At 45.8% G+C, this 18,343-nt stretch overlaps 1 protein-coding gene across 1 annotated transcript; it reads right to left on the bottom strand.

The window, feature by feature from the left end:
- Positions 1–3,699: 3,699 nt before the first annotated feature.
- FAM83A (family with sequence similarity 83 member A) lies at positions 3,700–16,927 on the bottom strand. The gene is made up of 6 exons (XM_079299790.1): positions 16,436–16,927; positions 16,293–16,334; positions 15,598–16,207; positions 12,681–12,848; positions 10,584–10,708; positions 3,700–5,947 (listed from the first exon to the last, which is right to left on the bottom strand). The coding sequence occupies exons 3-6, from the start codon at positions 16,171–16,173 to the stop codon at positions 5,401–5,403; spliced, it is 1,416 nt and encodes a 471-aa protein (XP_079155916.1). The 5' UTR covers positions 16,174–16,207; positions 16,293–16,334; positions 16,436–16,927; the 3' UTR covers positions 3,700–5,400.
- Between the last annotated feature and the right edge of the window lie 1,416 nt (positions 16,928–18,343).

Here is an 18,343-nt window from a genome sequence, read left to right as displayed (position 1 = left end):
TGAATGCTTCATTGTTGCTTCTACGTTCTGTGTAATTTTGCATCTGCCTGTAATAGATTTCTTCATGATGTGGCTTTTATGATATTGTTGGTATTAACACATGCATCAGTACTCCACTCTGAGTTAAACAGCAGATTTTAGTATTGCAAACTGTAAGTGAGAATCCATTAACAGTTACTGAGGTTTGATTTTGTAATTTTAACACTTGCTTGTGGTACAGGTGCTTTGGGGACCCTCTGCTGCTGGTTCTGATGCTCCTGAAGTGATGACTGTCTACAACCACCCTTGTGTGTGTTGCTATTGAGTGTTTGAACGCTGCTGGCTCTGAGGTGAGGGAATACGTTAACATTGTAATTAGTAATGTTAACACAGTTTTCATCACAGAATCATCGAATGATTTGGGTTGGAAGGGAACTTCAAAGGTCATCCAGTTCCAGCCTTCCTGCCTGAGGGGTTGACATGAATTTTCCACTCAACCAGGTTGCTCAAAGCCCTATCCAACCTGACACTGAACACTGCCAGTGATAAGGCATCCGTAAATTCTCTGGACAACCTGTTCCAGTGCCTCATGGCCCTAATAATAAGAAATTTCTTCCTTGTGTCTAGTCTAAATCTACCCTCTTTCAATTGAAAACCTGTCATCCTGTCACTGGCTGGGGGGTTGACTTTGGCCTGCTGCCAGGTACCCACCCTGATACTATCATCCCCTTCCCCCAACACCACAGGGAGGGAGAAAATAAGATGGATAGAAAAAAGACCTGTGGTTCACAATAAAGGCAGAGAAAAAGCAAAGGCTGCACAAGTAAACAAAGGAAAACAAAAATTAATTTATTCTTAATTTTCATCAGCAGGCAGTCATTGTAAAAATGAGGAATCAAGGGTTGTAACGTGGAGTCCTGCTTGTGGTCCCAGCTTAGAGCTTTACTGCTGGCAGTAGCAAAGGGGTTTTAGGTAGTGCCAACTTCTCCTGCCTTCTTTCTGGTGTGGATACACAAGCTAAATGAAGAACACAAGCAAACCCATTCTGATAGCAGTCTGGGAACCCAGGTGGGTGGTGGCACATGGCACAGCCAGTACAGAGTGTGATGACTCGATTGTCCTTGCAGGATCCACTCCCTGGGAAGGTACTAACACTGGGGATAGCATCAGCCTTCAGGGAGTTCAGTAGGTAAGGTAAAATGGGGTGACAGAAATTCTGGGAAACTGGAAGAAAATTGACAGTACTTCAGGACTCAGTAATTCTGTGTCAAGATGAGTGGCTGTCATGCTGGAGGGGAGGCCCTCTGACTGGTCCTGGGGAGGTTCTTTTGGTATGAGGCCTTCCTGCCTCCTACGTGATACATTGTAAGGCAGAACTGCCTCCTCTGGCAAATCCCTGTTCTCTATTCCCCATCACCTTCTTGTCCATCACAAGACAAGTAGGAAATAATTTCCAAGATCTATTGCTATATCACCTCCCCAGGACTGGAGGTGCAGTTGGCAGACCTAGTCAGTGTCCTGGAAAATGAGAAGGAGTATGGTGTGCAATGGTTGAGGGAGGAGTAACATCTGGATGGTCTTCATTTTCTAGGAGCAGTAACAGAGTGACCAGGGAACTGTCTGTCTCATGAAGAAAAGGAAAAAAAACAAAAAGCAGCTTCTGGAAGAACTGGCAAACTGATAACAATGGGCATGGAGAAGGCTGAATTTTCTGCCTCAGTTTTCACTGGCAGCCTCTCCTCTTATTCCTCTTGAGTCGATGGCTCTCAAGGCAGGGACTGGGGAAGCAAAATCCCTCCTACTGTAAGAAGATCAGGGTCGAGAGCACCTGAGGAACCTGAACATACCTAGGTCTGTGGGACCTGGTGAGATGTGTCCTAGAGTCCTGAGGGAATTGCTGGTGTAGTTGCCATGCCATTCTCCATGATACTTGAAGTCATGGAAGTCAGGTGAAGTCCCAGGTGACTGGAAGCAGCCTGTGGAAGAAACACTTAGTGAAATGCTCCCAGGTTCACAGGCAGCAAGCACAGGCTCCTCTGGGTGCCTCCAGTGTCAGCAGCAATTGCCAGTGGGATCTGGTGGGAGTTGTGTGTCTGGGCACCAGGATGCACATTCCAAACTTAATGGGCAGCTCTTGCTCACTGGCTAACAGCTGGAAGACCTGCAGGGCTAGTTCTGGCTGGGGAAGATACATGGGGACATTCTGGAAAACCCTGGCCAAGCCCAGCCTATTCATCCAGCTTAGTTCCAGGGTGTGAACAGGACAGCTGTGGGTTCCTGAGGCCCTGCAAAACATCCTTTCCTGGTGCATAACAGTCCCCTGGGCAGTGGCACTTGCCTGCTCTGTGCTCCCTGTGGTGAGGACATGCACAGAACCAGCCCTGACAGGAGTGTGCTCATCGCTGTCATCACCAGTGGTGCTCTGACATGGCAGAGCTGCCCTCCAGAAAGCCCTGGGGCTTTTGTTAGGCTCTGCAGAGAAACACATGGGGACTTAACTGCCCTCCAGAGTGCTCTGAGCCCTTACCTGGGCTTTGCTGGGAACTATTGGAGGTAACCCTCCTGCACTCCACAGGTCCTCCCATTCTAAAAAAGTCTAAACATCCCCAGAAAATCACTTTTAATTAGCAATTCACTTCTGTAAATAATCTGAATGTTGGTATAGGTTACATTTATTTAAGCTTTTTAGTCCTACCTAGATCATCTTCCTTCAAAATAGGAGGGCAGCAGGGGAATCCAAAAAGCCTTAGCAAAGGCCAGATGAGACCCTGAGTCACTGGGGAGGGTAATTAGTGGCCTTTGCAGGGTGTGTGCCCAGAGCAGGGGGCAGCACTGCAGGTGGGGCCTCAGCAGAGCAGAGGGGCAGAATCCCCTCCCTCACCCTGCTGCCCACGGGGCTTTGGATGCAGCCCAGGGCACGTTTGGCCATCTGGGCTGCACGTGCCCAGTGACAGCTCATGTCCAGTAAACCATCCAGTATTCCCAGGTTCTCCTCTGGGCTGCTCTCAATCTGTTCATCCCCCACTCTGCACAGGCACTGTGAATTGCCCCAGCCCAGCCCTTGCACTTGACCTTGTTGAACCTTATGGGGTTCACGTGGGCCTCTGCCTGCCCAGCTCCCTGTGGACATCATCCCTTCCCTCAAGTGACTCTCCTGCAGCACTCAGCTCACTCACCCTCAGACCTGAGGAGGGTGCATGGTGTGCTAGCCAAGTTTATCTGAGCCCTTTTCTTGCCACAGATGGACAGGGCAGGTCAGCACCTGCCAAGGCCTTCGTGACAGTTTCTGCAGCTTCCTATAAACGTTGTCTCCTTTATCACTAAGTTGTGGGGGCCTGTTAGGATTTTTAGCATAACTCATTGCTGAAATTGTAAACTGACTTGTTTTTCATCAAAAGTGGCATTTCATTCACTTGATGTTCAAGTTCAGTTGTTGTCTGAGCCAACACAAGCTGTTTTCCTGATCCAGCTGAAATTAACTCACAGTGGTTCTTCTGGATTATTAGCTTGAACCTTTCCTACTTTTCATTAGCTATTTTCTCCAAAACTCTTCTACACAAATTTTCTTGCCCCACAAAGATGGTAAGAGCTCCTTCATGGACTTCACAGGATGTGGCCTGAGGAAATCAGTCTACAAACTTCTCCCCACATCCCCTTCTGTACCACCCCAGCTGGGCTACAGCAGGATCAGTGAACCCCATTTAGAAGGAAAATCTTAATTCTGTTCCTGTTGATTTTAGAAGAAACAAAATATGTTTCTTCTTCATCTCAGCTTTGACTGCATGGGACTCATTCAGCTTTTGAAAGAGAATACAATAAGGTATACAAGGCAAGATAATATGAAGAAAAAAGTCTTTTATTTGAATGGTTGCTATATTCAGATAATGAAATAGAATTATCATAGGAATGAAAATCAAATTTCCCTTCTCCCCAAGGAATCCAAAAAATGTTGCTATGTACAGAATTTACAATTATATGCAATAGTTGATTATTATTATGGACTCCAAAATTTGTTATTATCAGTTAAAACACCCGTACTGAAGCTAGAGCAGGATGTGCCCATCCTGTACCTTTCCCAATGTTCTTTAAACTTTACAGGTATGCTTCCAAAATGATTGCTCTTCCAAGACAAGAAACCTTCTTCACCTGTACTCAATTATCATAATCCACAGTCTACAGAATTAAATTGTATTCCTTTTTGAGCAGGTGAGAAGTTATGGAAAACAGGCCAGAAGTGCAGTTGTGTTTAGGGTTCTGTTTTCTGTTGGAGGCAGATGAGAGATGATACAAAGCAGGTGTGGAAAAAAAAAAAATCAACAGCTGTCAGACATCTTGATAACCTTGGATGGAAATCCTTTGTTTCATGAATTTTCTTACTTTTGCTTACTTAGTAAGCTTCCTTAGTTTTCATGGATTATTTACAGAAAGTTTTTCTGGTTTGGCTCAAGCTGCTGAACCTCTGTAATTCCCTTTGCAACTCTAGTCCATGGGCACTACAGACATCCAGTTTATCTTTAAAAATTAGAGGCCATGAAGAACTTTACACATCTCTAATTTCATGTTCAATCAGGTGACCACAGAAAGGATTTCCAAGATCCATGTGTCCATCCAAATGAATTGCAACTCAGTCCTGGTGTGTTATGAGTAGGACTTTGCTTCTTTAACTCAGCTTCATTTTTCAGTCTGAACCTTCACAGCTGCTCTGCATAAGGAAAGTTGCCTGGAGCTGGTAGGATTGGAGGTTTGTAACCAAGTGTGCTGGGAACACTGTGTTGCTGACCAGTGGAAGTATATGGTGAATGTAAGGTGTCTTCCATAACTGGAACTGTCCATCTCAAGCCATGTCCAGGGTACCAGGCCCCTTCCTAAGAATCCCTGGGAACCATTCTTGCTGTGCAGCTCAAGCAGAGAGAGCTCTGAGACACTGCTGAGGCAGGACCTGTGCTTCCCTGCCAGCCTGAAGGCAGTCCCCCTAAATCAAGATTAAGGTTTGATGACAGCTGCCAGCATCATCTCTGTTTGCCGTGGAAATAGCAGCCTTCAGTCTCCTTATTCAAGTGCAAAAATGCACAGTAGTAAACTGTGCCTTACCCCCTTTCAGCTGCTGAGACATAAGAAAAACAGTTACTGTCCTTCTGGTACATAAATATGCTGCCAGGGGCAGGTGATAGGCAGCAGCAGTGTTGCACTGTGAGCAGCATTATTCAGATGTGTTTTTCCTGGGATCCTGATGCACCTGAGGTTCACACATTAGCAGCCTTGGCTTTTTAATCAGGGAAATGAAGCATCCATAAGCAACAAAACAAGAGGCTTGAAATCATCCTCATTTGTATTATACAGAATTTCTATATTCATCAGTACACAAGCGATTGCTAAACAGGTCCTCACTACATTTACTTGCATTTCCAAACAAGGTGGTTATTATGCAAACAGGTTCGCCTTGTGGAGGCATCTCCAGGATGAGCTTAACCCTGTCCTGTTCGGTTCCTCTTGCCTGAGCCTTATGGGTCTGTAAATGTTCATGTTGTTGTAGGGCACCGTGGGGTTTTCGGCCACGTAGTGTTGCTGGTAGTAGTTAGGCTGGATGGCCTTCTGTGGAGGCGGGGGCGTGAAGGAGACATAGCTGTGGAAGGAGTTGACTCGCTGGAGAGGGGACGGGGGGGTGAAGTTGCTGTTGAACATGAGAGTTCTTGGGGTCTGCTTGCTGCGGTGCGTGCTGCCGGCGGAGAGGCTGCTGAAGGAGTCGGACAGGGTGTTGGCGCTGCCCTCGTCGCTGTAGGGGAGGCTGCGCGGCGGCGCCCAGCTGCGGCTGAACAGGAACGGGAGGCTGCGCGGCGGCGTTTTGGGGCCCCGCACCGGCTTGGACAGCGCGTACAGGTGCCGGAACTCCTCGTCAAACAGCTCCACGACCTGGCCCGTGAACTTGGAGAGGAGGTTGCGGTGAACCTGGCCACACAGCCACGTGAAGCTGCAAGGAGAGACAAGGTAAGGGTTAGAGTGAACGCCGGCCATCAGGAACTGCAGGTCCCCCGCAGGGGTGATGCGAAAGGCAAATGTGTTTCACTGCTGAAGCTTCTTGTCTAAACACAGGATGAAGATGGTGTCGCAGTTGAATTTCAGGTCAGTTCACATCAGTGCTCTTTGACTTGGATCAATCTTTGTTATTGCAGCTGCCTCTAAAACCTTCAAGAAACCTTGCAAAGTTATGCAACCTCCTGAAGGGAGTGGTGATCCAGATCCACTGCAAGGATAAATGTCAGATAATACCCAAGGTATGGGTGTCTGTTCCATGGAAAGGAGTTTAGACCCCTCTCTTGGGGACCACTCTTCCATGCACAGTGCTTAAATTCAGGTCTTGCCACATCTTACCTGCACACACGTAAATTGTACCTTGTACCCTGCAGCATGCCATGCCACTTGGTAACTCTCATCCACTCCACGTGACATGAACAAGACTAGGAAAAAAGAACTATCCTTTGTTTTCATTTTTCGATAATCTTTCTGCATTGGTCAAGAGAAACACATAAAACCTCAACCTTCCTGTCACGTCCCACACCACAAAACAAGCTGCCACACCTGACAAATGCTTGTTTTCTTCACTACAGAGAAAATGAAATTACAAATATTTCCTACAGCATTTCCAAAAATAAATGTAATACTTTGCTATAAAGTAAGGGAGAAACACCACAATAGTTTTAATTCTGGTAGTTCAGAGACACACCTTAGGATAACCCACAGCTTTCAAATTATTTTTCTTTTATGTGCTTCCCTAATCCACTCAGCAAACATAAATTTGTGCTTTTACAAAACCACAAGCAGCTTGATTGTGTTGTGCAGGCTGCCTTGTCTGAACAGCAGCAGCACCAATAAAATGAGTGTAGTTGAGAGAATGAAATGTAATTACTCCCTGAACTGACCAGGGCTTGAGCTGTGCAGCAGAGGATACAGAGCAGCGGTGGATTTAACCCTGAGGTTATTCTGTGTTGGCAAACTCTGCCATGGTTATTCCTGCCTGACTTTATTAGATACGCTGGATTTGCACAAGGGCTGCTGAGAGCCAGATTTGGCTGTAGGTGTGTGCACTTAAAATCTTGTCATGTTTTGATAAAACTCCTGTGAAGCTCAGTGGGACTGACAGCCTGAGCTGATACTGAGGCAGTAAGACAGACAATTTGCATCTGCTTGTCCAGAGCATTCCTAAAGAGGGCTGGGTTTGAGGTATACAGTGTTGATTCAAGAGTAAGGGGAGGAGTGAAGAAATCAGTAGTTCAATGCCACTGGGCACCTGTACAATTTCTATTGTACATTTTATGACTGGACATGAAAACACACAGTAAGTTACCAGAATACAGGTACTTCTCATCCACTGTGTTCAAATAATTCTAAATATGGACAAAACCTTGGGAGCCAAGGTAAAGAGCACAGCAAGCTAACTCCCTGCTGGGTGTGCTCATCATAACATCTGCTGTGCCCGCTCAACATTGCTTTATTTATCCTTTATTCACTAAGCAGTGCTCTTTAAAACCTTTGTGTGTCCTTCAGCTAACTGTTAGAGACAACTGGTCAGGAATAAACACAAAAATACACACAATTTTTCCAGGATATCTACACTGAAGGTTACAAACTCATGAAAGGGCTGAGGTCTAAAGTGTTTGTGTCCTAGAGATACACCTAGTTTATAAAAGGAAATTAGACAGAAATAAAAATCAATTACACTTGTAAAAGGCTTTTAAAAGCTTAACAAAATCAGAGGAAAAAATTGTTCTGCCCAATACTGATAATTTACTCCCACATGTAACTTCCTGGAATACCTGACAGATAGATACTAGTTTGTGGATCAGTGATTTTACCTGTAACCCTGGTAAACAGAGAAAGTTAGATCAAATGAATAGCCCAGAGATTCTCCAAGAACTGATGGCAAGTGGGTCAGCTCGAAATTATGAGCTAAGACCTTTGTGATTTTAGACAAATGTTTGTGCACTTGTCATGTAGTCAGTCCCAGCAATTTAAAGTCTGTGCACTTTGCTGGAGAACAAAACAGAACTTGGCATAAAAGACTTAGCAGGTTTTCATTGGCTTAATTCTAAGATAAAATGCACTGTTTAGGTTTTAGGCATTGTTTTGCTCCTTAGTTTACAATTCTGAGTGCTTTTTTGGGACAGAGAAGTCTGCTATTGTTACCACCTGCCTAGAGGGATCATTTTTTTCACAGGTTTTTTGAGTGAGGCCCATCAGAAGAGAAAACACAAAGAAATGATGCCTGACTTGGGGCCAACACTATCACAAATTCAGTCACAGATAGATACTTCTCAGCCATCTTTCCAGGGCTTTGTCCTATGTGCTGTTACAGACCCTCATTTATGATTGTCTCAATCAAATCCCACCTCTCCTGTTCAGCACTGGACTTGTTTTATAATGGGTGTCCTCTCTGCATTGCTGGAGCTGCAGTTCAGTAGGGATGTTTTCATCCCTTTGTTTGCAGTGCTGCAGCAATGTGCAGCACAACACACATGGAACCTCAAATAGCAGGAAGGATGGACTGGGGTTTTCAGTTGGGCTCAGGTTTGTGTTACCCCACATGTCAGTGTTGCTGCTGGTGGATGACCTGTGTGGGAGAAGCCTGAACTGAAGCTCCACCTGAACTGATGCTCCTGGCAAAGCATGTCCGTGTTAGTTGTTGGATGCTGACTCTGAAGAGGCCAGTGGCTTTCAGAGTGGCAGCCAGGGAGATTCTCAGCTGTCCCTTGGGATCAAAGTCTGTGCTTTCTGCTGCTTTCATTTTGCCTGCTTTAGGAATGCTGAGTTCATGCACTATCTAATTTCAAATTCATTAAAAAAAATATGGAATAACAGTTACCATAGGATGAGATAGAGTGACACAGAGACAGCAAAAAGAAATACTGCATTCTAAAAGAAATACTACACTCTAACCCCTCATCATGGACACTGGCAATAAAAACTGAGAGTATGTCCTGAAAGGCTGTTTTATTTCCTCAGCCTGTTCCCCCCACCACTATTACAACAGCATGCAGAACTCAGCACTTTGGTGAAATTTGGTGTTGAATGAGTTTGAGTCTGTTTCACTCAACATCATTCAGTTTAAACCTGAAGAGGCTGATGCATAAAATTTAGGCATAACAAAAATCTTTCAGATTAATAAAGTGAGAGCTAGCAAGAAATGCCACAAACTGGTAGCCAGCTATAACCCACGTGAACTGCAAACTGGTGATGAATGTGCTGAAGTCAAATTATTTTTTGTAGTTTTAAATATATTTGTTCCTCCCCACCCTCTCTCTTTGTGTCCTGAATATGAAATTACATAGTTTGACAAGGTGTTTGAGATTAGAAGATATTCAACAGTGGTAGAGAAAGACAGAAGTGACTGCACAGGACTTCAGGTGTTTTTAGTTTTTCAAAATTGAAAGAGAAGCCAAAAGGAAGCTCCTTTGTCCAAGAAAACAGATCTTGTTCTGTCCTTCTCCTCCACATCTTTCACTTCTACTCTATACAAGTCTGCTGTTGGATTTCAGCACATCTTTGGCGAGGGATGAAAAGGCACCCAAAATTACAAGAAAACAAAAAAACAGTCAATAAAAAAAAGCTCAATTCTGTGTGTTTTGTCTCCACTAAGTTTTGTCTGATGGTTCATTTGGAAATGGAATGAAAAGTGGGTGCCTGTGTCAGTGTATATCTCAGCTCCTGCAGCCCATACCCAAAAATTCACTTTTTTCTTCATTACTACAGTTCTGTAAACTTTCTGGTCACAATTTTATCAGACCAGAGGCATTTAAGCTTCCAAACTGTAAACTGGATTAAGAAAAATAATCACCTCTTGTATTTTTGTACCTGAATTTCTAGGATACACTTGGTTATTTGTGAAACATATCTACGTAGCCATGATTCTCAGGAACTTCATTTATTTGATGTAAGCTCAGAGTCTCCTGAAATTCCCTGACCAGAGGATCTAGGATCTTACTTAAAAATCCAGTTGTTGAGATGCTATATCCACTACCTGAAATAATTATAGCAGCACAAACAAAACAAACAAACAAACAAACAAACAAAAATTTAAAAAGGGAAAACATGAAGGTACAGTAGTTATGTAGAAATATACTGCCAACCTGTTAAATGAAACACAGGGAAAAACAGTCTCTTAAGTATTTCTGTTTTACCTTTAATCACTAAATTGTCATATATAGAACAAATCCTCAGATAAGCTGAGTGACATATGCTACATTAAGGGATCCCGAGGGAGACAGAAACGTAGCATGTCTCATGATCACAACACTTGAGAACCCAAACAATGAGGAAAACATAATATTAAGCTGTACACATTTCTAGTTTTGCCCCAGGGCTGCACTGGCAAAGTTGTTTACATTAGTTTCTGAACATTTAAATTAAAACCCATGCTCCAAAAGAACTAATAGCAGCTTTAAAGCAAGTTAAGTCAATTTTTGAAAAATGGCTCATATTTGAAAACATGAGGTGTTTTTTGTTAAACAAAAACTTCTTACCTTACAAAAATTTCCATGGCACTTTTTTGGGAAGAAGCATTAAAAATAATAAAAGAGTACCTGGACATGAAGTGCAATGGCTTATCTCACCTGTAAGATCCAGACAGGACAAATTTCCAGTCAGAGATAAGAAATTTTTCTTGAATTCGTCCTGAAAATTTCCTGCCTGACTTGGCACAGTAAACCTCTCCTGTAACACTGCGGACTGAAATATTCTGTAAATAAAAAATAACATTGAGTGAATTACATGTCTTTTTAATTAAAAATCAGACAGGAAGAGCCCTTTTCCCCCACTGCCTTTAGCTCTTCACTGCCCCAAAGTCGAATTTCTTCATGGACTCTCTGATGTGATATTTGAAGGTTTGTGTCCAGAGGAAACCTAGCCAAGGTGATGCCTTGGATTTTAGTTTTTATATTTTTCAGATTCTCTGCTGCTTAACTCTGAAACTTCATATTAGGTATTAGTAAGTTCTCCTCACAGGGTAGTTGGATGAAACAGTCCCTTCCTAGCTAGAGAATCAAGGACACTTGTTACCCAAAAAGCATGAACAAACATGAGGTAAAGGGGGCAGGCCAGGGGGCTGATACTTCATAGCCTGGGGCTGTGGTTGGATAATTGACCCCAATATGTAGATGAATCAAAACATAAAGGTGTAAACACTCGTGACTGGGATCTGTCTTGGATTGGACTTGGGTGTAGCCCCAGATGGGCTCTTGCACTGCCCAAAGTTTATCCTTTCAATAAATACCTATTTAATTCCTTTTACTCTGCCTAGTCTCTGTTCCAGGTCAGCCTTTCAAGGCATCAGTTCTGGCACCCCAGAAGGGACCTCAAGGCATCTGGAAATCCCCTGACCTGGAGGAACACCCAGCTCCTGCCCCCTCACCCCTCAACCCCTAAGTGAGGCATCAAAGTCTCTCACTTTCCACGGGGTTACTTGTTTCACTGGGGATATAAACCTGTGTGACAGTAACTGACCCTACCCCAGCCAAAGGAGCATGGATGTGTCCATAGCTGGGAGAAGCCAGCTGCCTTCCACTGACACCCCAGGCACAATCTCGATTTACACTGGCTGTGCCATGACACAGCAGGTCAAAACCTCTGCTGCTCCAATCCATCTGGGCCTGCAAGGACACACGTGCTGCTCTGCTGGAGCTGCCCAGACAAATGCTGTCCTTCAGGATCAGGTGCAGGAACTCGTGTGAGGGGAGATGCAGGAACTTGTGTGAGGGGAGATGCAGGTCAGCTTGGCCCATGGGATGCTCTGCACTGTCCTTGTACCTGAGCAAGTGCCTTTCAGGCCCTGGCTCTGCTGTCCTTACACACACTGCAGAAACAAGGCCTTAGTAAATGAGTGGCACCAAGGATTTGAAGCCCGTGTGCTGTAGCAGCAGACTTAGAATGAGTAGCACAGGCTTGTTTTCCTTAGGAGTGAGGGTTTACAGGCATTCAAACAATCACAAACATGCATTATTATTTTCAGCTTCTTTATATATTTGGGATGGAATTAGCTGTTGGAAAACAGGTGTCTGGTGCACGTAAGAAGCTCTCAGGTCTCCTGTGTGCCCACAGTTACCATTCCAGAGGTCTGTGGCCTCTGCAGTATCACCCATCCCCACGGAGATGCCATAGGAGCTCTACAGCATCTCAAGCAACAACTGAAATAATCCCTAGAGGGGTTCTTTTAAAGTTTCCTCTGACAGAGATAAGGGCAGGTTAAACTAGCAGCCACCTAAATTTGAGGTGTTATCTTTAAAAGAGCTTTAACACACTTTATCAGGAACCACCCAGTGCAACCAAGCTGTGGCCATGCAAAAGAGTTTTGTGCACCTTCTCCCTGTGGCTGCCAGATCACAGCTGCTCCACAGCTATTAAACAGAAGCAGCTCTAATGCCTATGTTAGATAACTCTACTAGGGAAATTTAAGTCCTGTTTTAAGACTTGAAGGCCATGATTAGTTTCATCTAGAGACCTAATAATGAAAATGCCTTACCTTTCTATAATATCCATGGGAAAATGTAGGCATCTTCAAAGAGGAACTGGGGGTGCTAACACTACCCCAGGGAATCTCTTGCTCCCTTTTAATTAGAAGGTGGATTGACCCTAGCATAACTATGCTTCTAGCTCAGAGTGCCTGCAGTTAGGCAGACAACTCTGAGCCTAAGAGCTTCACAAAGCCACAGTACCTTGAAGAGATCCTCAGGAATTTGCAGCTTGTCACACATCTCTGAGAAAAGATCTATACTGCCATGATCGAGCAGCAGGTAGACAAAGACCATGCGCTTGTTAGCTGCCTCCAGGAGGTCACAGAGAATCTCAGTGTCTGTGAACACATCCATCACGATAGCTAACACCTTCAGGAAAAGAGCAGAGGCATTAGCAGAGTCAATTTACATAACTTAAGGTTCCTATGAGGACACTATGATGTAGTGTATTTGTTTAAAAAAATATTCCACTAAATACAAATATTCAGTTATATGTGAGTATTTTTTCTGGTTTTCTCCCTGTAAGTGCCTGAATCACTAAATTGATTAAACATATTGCCTCATTGTTTTATTGCTCATATAAAGCCAATATAACACACAACATATAACCCAAGATGACACAATTTGTAGGTGAGATTTCAGCACTAGGAAATATATTGAAATACTTATCACAGAATGATAAGGATGTAAAAGACTTTTTTCACATGGCTCACTAGGTGTCATAACCCACACACATTCAGCAAAAATCCCTGGATGATGCTTTCTCCTTTATGATTTACACATGGCAAGCCCTGGCTTTAAAAAGCCTCACCCTGCTGTTGTTGGTGGGGTGACAGACTTCAACAGCCCCATGTTTTTTAAAACACTGATTTATAAACTAACTGTTGGAATTTGACCACACATCCATGCTTCCCAATTCACAACTGGCAGAACACTGTGAAAGTCTCAGGACTGGGCATAAAAGCCCTGACAACTATTTAAATGCACAGCCTGCAGCCAGTGTGGATCAAGGGAACTGTAAATGTGATATAAAACCAGTTCCATACTAGAAAGTGCTGGTCTTGTCTGACATCTGCTGTTGCCCATGGAAGGGGTCAGTTCAGCCCAGCTATGACCTGACTTATCTTCAGGAGGTGCTTGTTTCTGACTTGAGAGGGAACCTTTGAGAACTGTGCTCATGGGATATCACCTTCAATCAAAACAAACTTCATAGCACCTCTGTCCTACTAATTGCTTCCAGCTTGCTCTGAATCTTACTCCAAAGCCTATGCCCACACCTAGCAGCAAGCTTATTCCCCTTGCCACCATGAGGATATCCTACAAGAGCAGGCACATCCTGCACAGCCAGTGTCCTCTTCAGGCAGCCAAACAATTCATGGAGCAGTGAAGATCCCACACCTTCCTCCTGCTGCCAAGGCTAGCTGCCTCAGGAAGAGCTTTGCCATGGCTAGGTAAGCACAATTATGTCAAATATCTCACATCCACACTTCCTATTAATGCCTCAGCTCCAGACCATTCTCTCTGGTACTGATCTTCACCACCTGTTCCCAGTTTATATTTCTGCACCTGACTTTTCCCTTACTTTCAGTACTTCTCATTTCTTTTTCCCAAATTTCATTTTCTGATTTGCACCAATTCCACCAATGTGTTTAAAATTGTAGTATCCTCTGCCAATCCTTTCCAATTTGAGACCATCCATAAACACAGTCTTTATTCTGTTATTTAATTTTGTAATGCATATATTAAATACTAAGCTAACCAGGATGGACCCTTACCAGATGCTAATAAATAACTAGTGCCATTAGAAAACTGTTCACAAACTTACACTGTTACTGTTGCTTCAGCACACTCTTGTAATGTAAATTAGGTGATTAAGAAGGTCACGTGGACCATGGATTGATATTATATTTCCCAGTTTTTTGCATACAAGTTTCCTCTTCTTTGGGGCAGAAAATTGGTCTGGGTTGATATTTTACCTCATGCCTATTTTATTATTCCAGAGGCACTTCTTTTGTTTCTGTGTCTTTTTTATACCTCCAACTTAAAATGACTGATCTAAAATTCCTCTGGTGTGGTAAGCACTTGTAGGCTTTAAGAGAGCAGGTGCCAACGGGGATCCTCCTCCCCTGCCATTACACTCTGTGTTATCAGGGCCAGCACCAGCCCTTGCAGGGCCATCACAAAGCTCCAGAGGGCTTGGAAGTCTGTGCTGGGCAGCACTATTGCATCCTGGCTTGGCTCCTGAACATTCCTGGCTGAAACTGCTGCTGCTCTCTTGAATTTATATAAGGGCAAAACACCTTGATGATGGTAGACACAGCCCTGAAGTATCACCTTTTTTTTTTTTTTTTTTTTCCCCCTAGGAAAACAAGAGAGCTGATAGAACACACATTACACCAGTTTTCTGTCCTTCCTCCAGCTGCTCAGTTCCTATTTTCCCAGAGTGTGGGCAGCCTGGCTTTGGCTTGTGGCTGGCACCTCTGTGGCCTCCATCACCTGTATGCAGTCAGAGGCATTATCTGCACCTTTCCCACATGCCAAGCTATGCTGCAGTCTCCATATGGAGCCCACACGACATTTTAACTGATACAGGAAATGTAGTAGGGATGAAAGATCTATTTTCTGAATAATTTCCTTCCTCTGGAGATGGCTGCTGACATACCAAACATACTTGCCTTTCTTTGGCCTTCCCTTCACCCACATCTCCCACAAATCTCCTAGAACAATTCGTAATGGCTGGGGGCTCACTTAGGCTTAATTCTCATCAATGATGCAGGGGTCTGAACAGATCAGACCATCCTGCTGGAGGTACATGAGAAAAGACAGAGCCAAGATGCCCTTTCTACAGTACATTCAATCTGCTGGGTGAATGGGACATTACAAGAGAGAAGAGGGAATGCCTTTTTTTTTAATCCACCAACATTTAAAAAATTGTGTGAGCTAAAAAAAAAAAAAAAAAAAATAAAAAGCACTGCCTGTGTTCAACAATAGGCTCTTCACAGTCAATTTCTAGAGCAAAGCTATGCTGCAATGCACAGGGTTAAACACTATGTTCACCTTAGCTTGTAAAGGCAAGAAATAACCGAGTGCAGAGGGAACAGCAATTGTCTCCTCATACCTGAGTGGTCTTGTGGATGTACCGGCGTATGATGTCTCTAATGTTGCTATTCTTCTCTGTTTGGAAATACACAGTGGCGGTGGATTTTTCCTTTAAATAGGGCTTCTCTGCTGTAATCCATGTGTGGAGCAAAGCCGACTCACCGCTGTCAGAAATGGTGGGGAAGTAGGTCCCTGAAGGGAGTGACCCGGCATCGTTCTGCTTTGGCGCGGCTGCCCCGTCGGCACCTGGGGACTCCTGTGCATAATAAGACTCCCTGGCGTTATCCTTGATGTACTGAGCTTCCACCGAGGACAGGAAATCCACCTCACCCTCTTTGCTTAGAGTTTCGAGGTAAGAGTCTGTCCCACCATCCAAGAAGGCGTCGGTGGCCAATCTTATGCTTTCGTTGTGGCTGAAATCCACTTTTGTCAACTTCGGGGACTGGTTCTTGATATCCTCCAGCCTCTTCCTTATCTTGCCCATATGTCTGGGGTGGTTCATGGCTCTTTGTCGCAGCAGCCGATCTGCCGAGCAGGCACCATGCATATGCGTGCCACAGGCAGTGCAATCGTCCTTCTTGTTTGAGGTCTGCATTCTGGCATGAAATCGCCTCGGCTGAACGAATTAACTATGAATAAAAATAAAGAGATCTTATTACCACAGGCAAAGTCACACTCCCTGAATTTGTCTGTACAATTATCTTCAAAACGAACCTGAAGCTTGCTTCTCAGGTGGTGCTGTACTCCGGCAACAATCTGTTTCCAGATGGGACCCAAGTGCAAAGCTGATTAGATTGCTTATCTGAGAGGCACCCACCTCAGCCCCAGGGCATACGAAGGATTCGAGTCAAATTTACCACGGCCGTCGGATTCGATTGTATTTCCCTTCCTGTCGCATCCTGTGAAATATGAGTGAGGAAAGCACTCAAGCAAAAGCAGGTAGGCTCCCAAGCATCATTGCACAATCTTCAAAACAGCTTGAGGCTTCTCTGTCTTCCCATAGTGTTCGTCAGGGAGAAAAAACAGTTCCGATGTTGAATTGGAAGACACACACCAGCCATATCCATGGCCTCAAAACAGCAAAAAGGGTCTTGGGCTCTGTTCTGCACCTACATGCTGCCAGGCAGGCTTAAAAACTGATGTGAACTTCGTCACTGTGCCCCGTCCAGAGTATGTTGCTATTACCGTAGACGATTCACTCACTTATTTCTTTAAAGCTTTGTGACTACGCCATCCTATTAAAAGAAAAATACCCCTTCCCAAACATCCTGAATATTACGTGGAGGGAGGGTTGTGAGCTGGCCTCAAAGCATCAGAAATACAAACACTCATCACTTGATTGTGCACATTTAGGGCTGTTTGGTTTTTTTTTTTTTTTTTTTTTTTTTGGTTGGCTCTTTTTTTTTTTTTTTTTTTTTTTTTTTTTTTTTTGTTTCCCAGGCTGCAGCTTCTGGAGTCACGTTGTCCCCGTGGCAGCTCCCTGCTGTGTCATTAGGCGGATGGGGGCGCGGGGTGAGAGGCAGGGCCCGGGGGCAGCCGGGCCGGCCGGTCTGACCGAGGAGAGGCGGGGCGGCAGCGCCTGCCCGGGGTGCCCATACCTGCCTGCGTGCCTGGGCGCAGCGCCACGGGTGACACACTTCCCTGCCGCGGCGGGCTGGCCCTCGGCCCGGCAGCGCCGTGTCCGTGCTGCCCTGTGCCAGGGCCGCGGAGTGCGGGATCCAGGCGCTGCACCCGCCTGCGCTCCTGTGAGGGCAGCCCAGGCTCTGTGCGCACGGAGGGTCCCGCTGCCCTGCGCTCCTGTGAGGGCAGCCCAGGCTCTGTGCGCACCGAGAGGGTCCCGCTGCCCTGCGCTCCTGTGAGGGCAGCCCAGGCTCTGTGCGCACCGAGAGGGTTCCGCTGCCCTGCGCTCCTGTGAGGGCAGCCCAGGCTCTGTGCGCACCGAGAGGGTCCCGCTGCCCTGCGCTCCTGTGAGGGCAGCCCAGGCTCTGTGCGCACGGAGGGTCCCGCTGCCCTGCGCTCCTGTGAGGGCAGCCCAGGCTCTGTGTGCACGGAGGGTCCCGCTGCCCTGCGCTCCTGTGAGGGCAGCCCAGGCTCTGTGTGCACGGAGGGTCCCGCTGCCCTGCGCTCCTGTGAGGGCAGCCCAGGCTCTGTGTGCACGGAGGGTCCCGCTGCCCTGCGCTCCTGTGAGGGCAGCCCAGGCTCTGTGCGCACCGAGAGGGTCCCGCCGGCCTGGCCTCGGAGCACGGGTGTATCCTCAGGGACGCACAGGGATAGGTTTCAGGGCGGCTTCACAGATTCTGGATCTATGTCAGTTGCCCTATAGGGTGGGGGGAAAAAAGTCACACGTAAAGATGTACGAAACACCAAAGAGTATGAAATGGCTCGGATATTAATCCCGGAGCGACCACGTGGGGCCGAGAAGGGGCAGTGGCGAGGCCGTCCTGAGCTTCTGGGGTGATTTTAAAAACTACCCCGTCCCTCCCTCCGCCCCCAACATCCGCCCGCAGCTGCCAGACGCGACCGAAAGTCACTAATTATCTTCTGACCTGTTCTGCGCAATTAGGCCGAAAATGATGCCATCTAATTACCCTGACATGCAGGACTGTGCCCTGCCAACGCCGATCGGGGCCAGGGACACCCTCCCCTCCTCGGCCAGGATCTCTCAGGGTCACCTCGGTGTCCCCCAGGATCACCCTGGTCCCCCACACGGGCACGGCGGGGCTCCTCACAGGTTATACCGTGGGGCCTCCCACTGTCACCCCGGC

This window comes from Erithacus rubecula (assembly GCF_903797595.1).
Source record: "Erithacus rubecula genome assembly, chromosome: 3".
Lineage (NCBI taxonomy): Eukaryota > Metazoa > Chordata > Aves > Passeriformes > Muscicapidae > Erithacus > Erithacus rubecula.
Note: the sequence above shows the minus strand (reverse complement) of the source record. Positions and strands in the feature narration are given on the sequence as shown.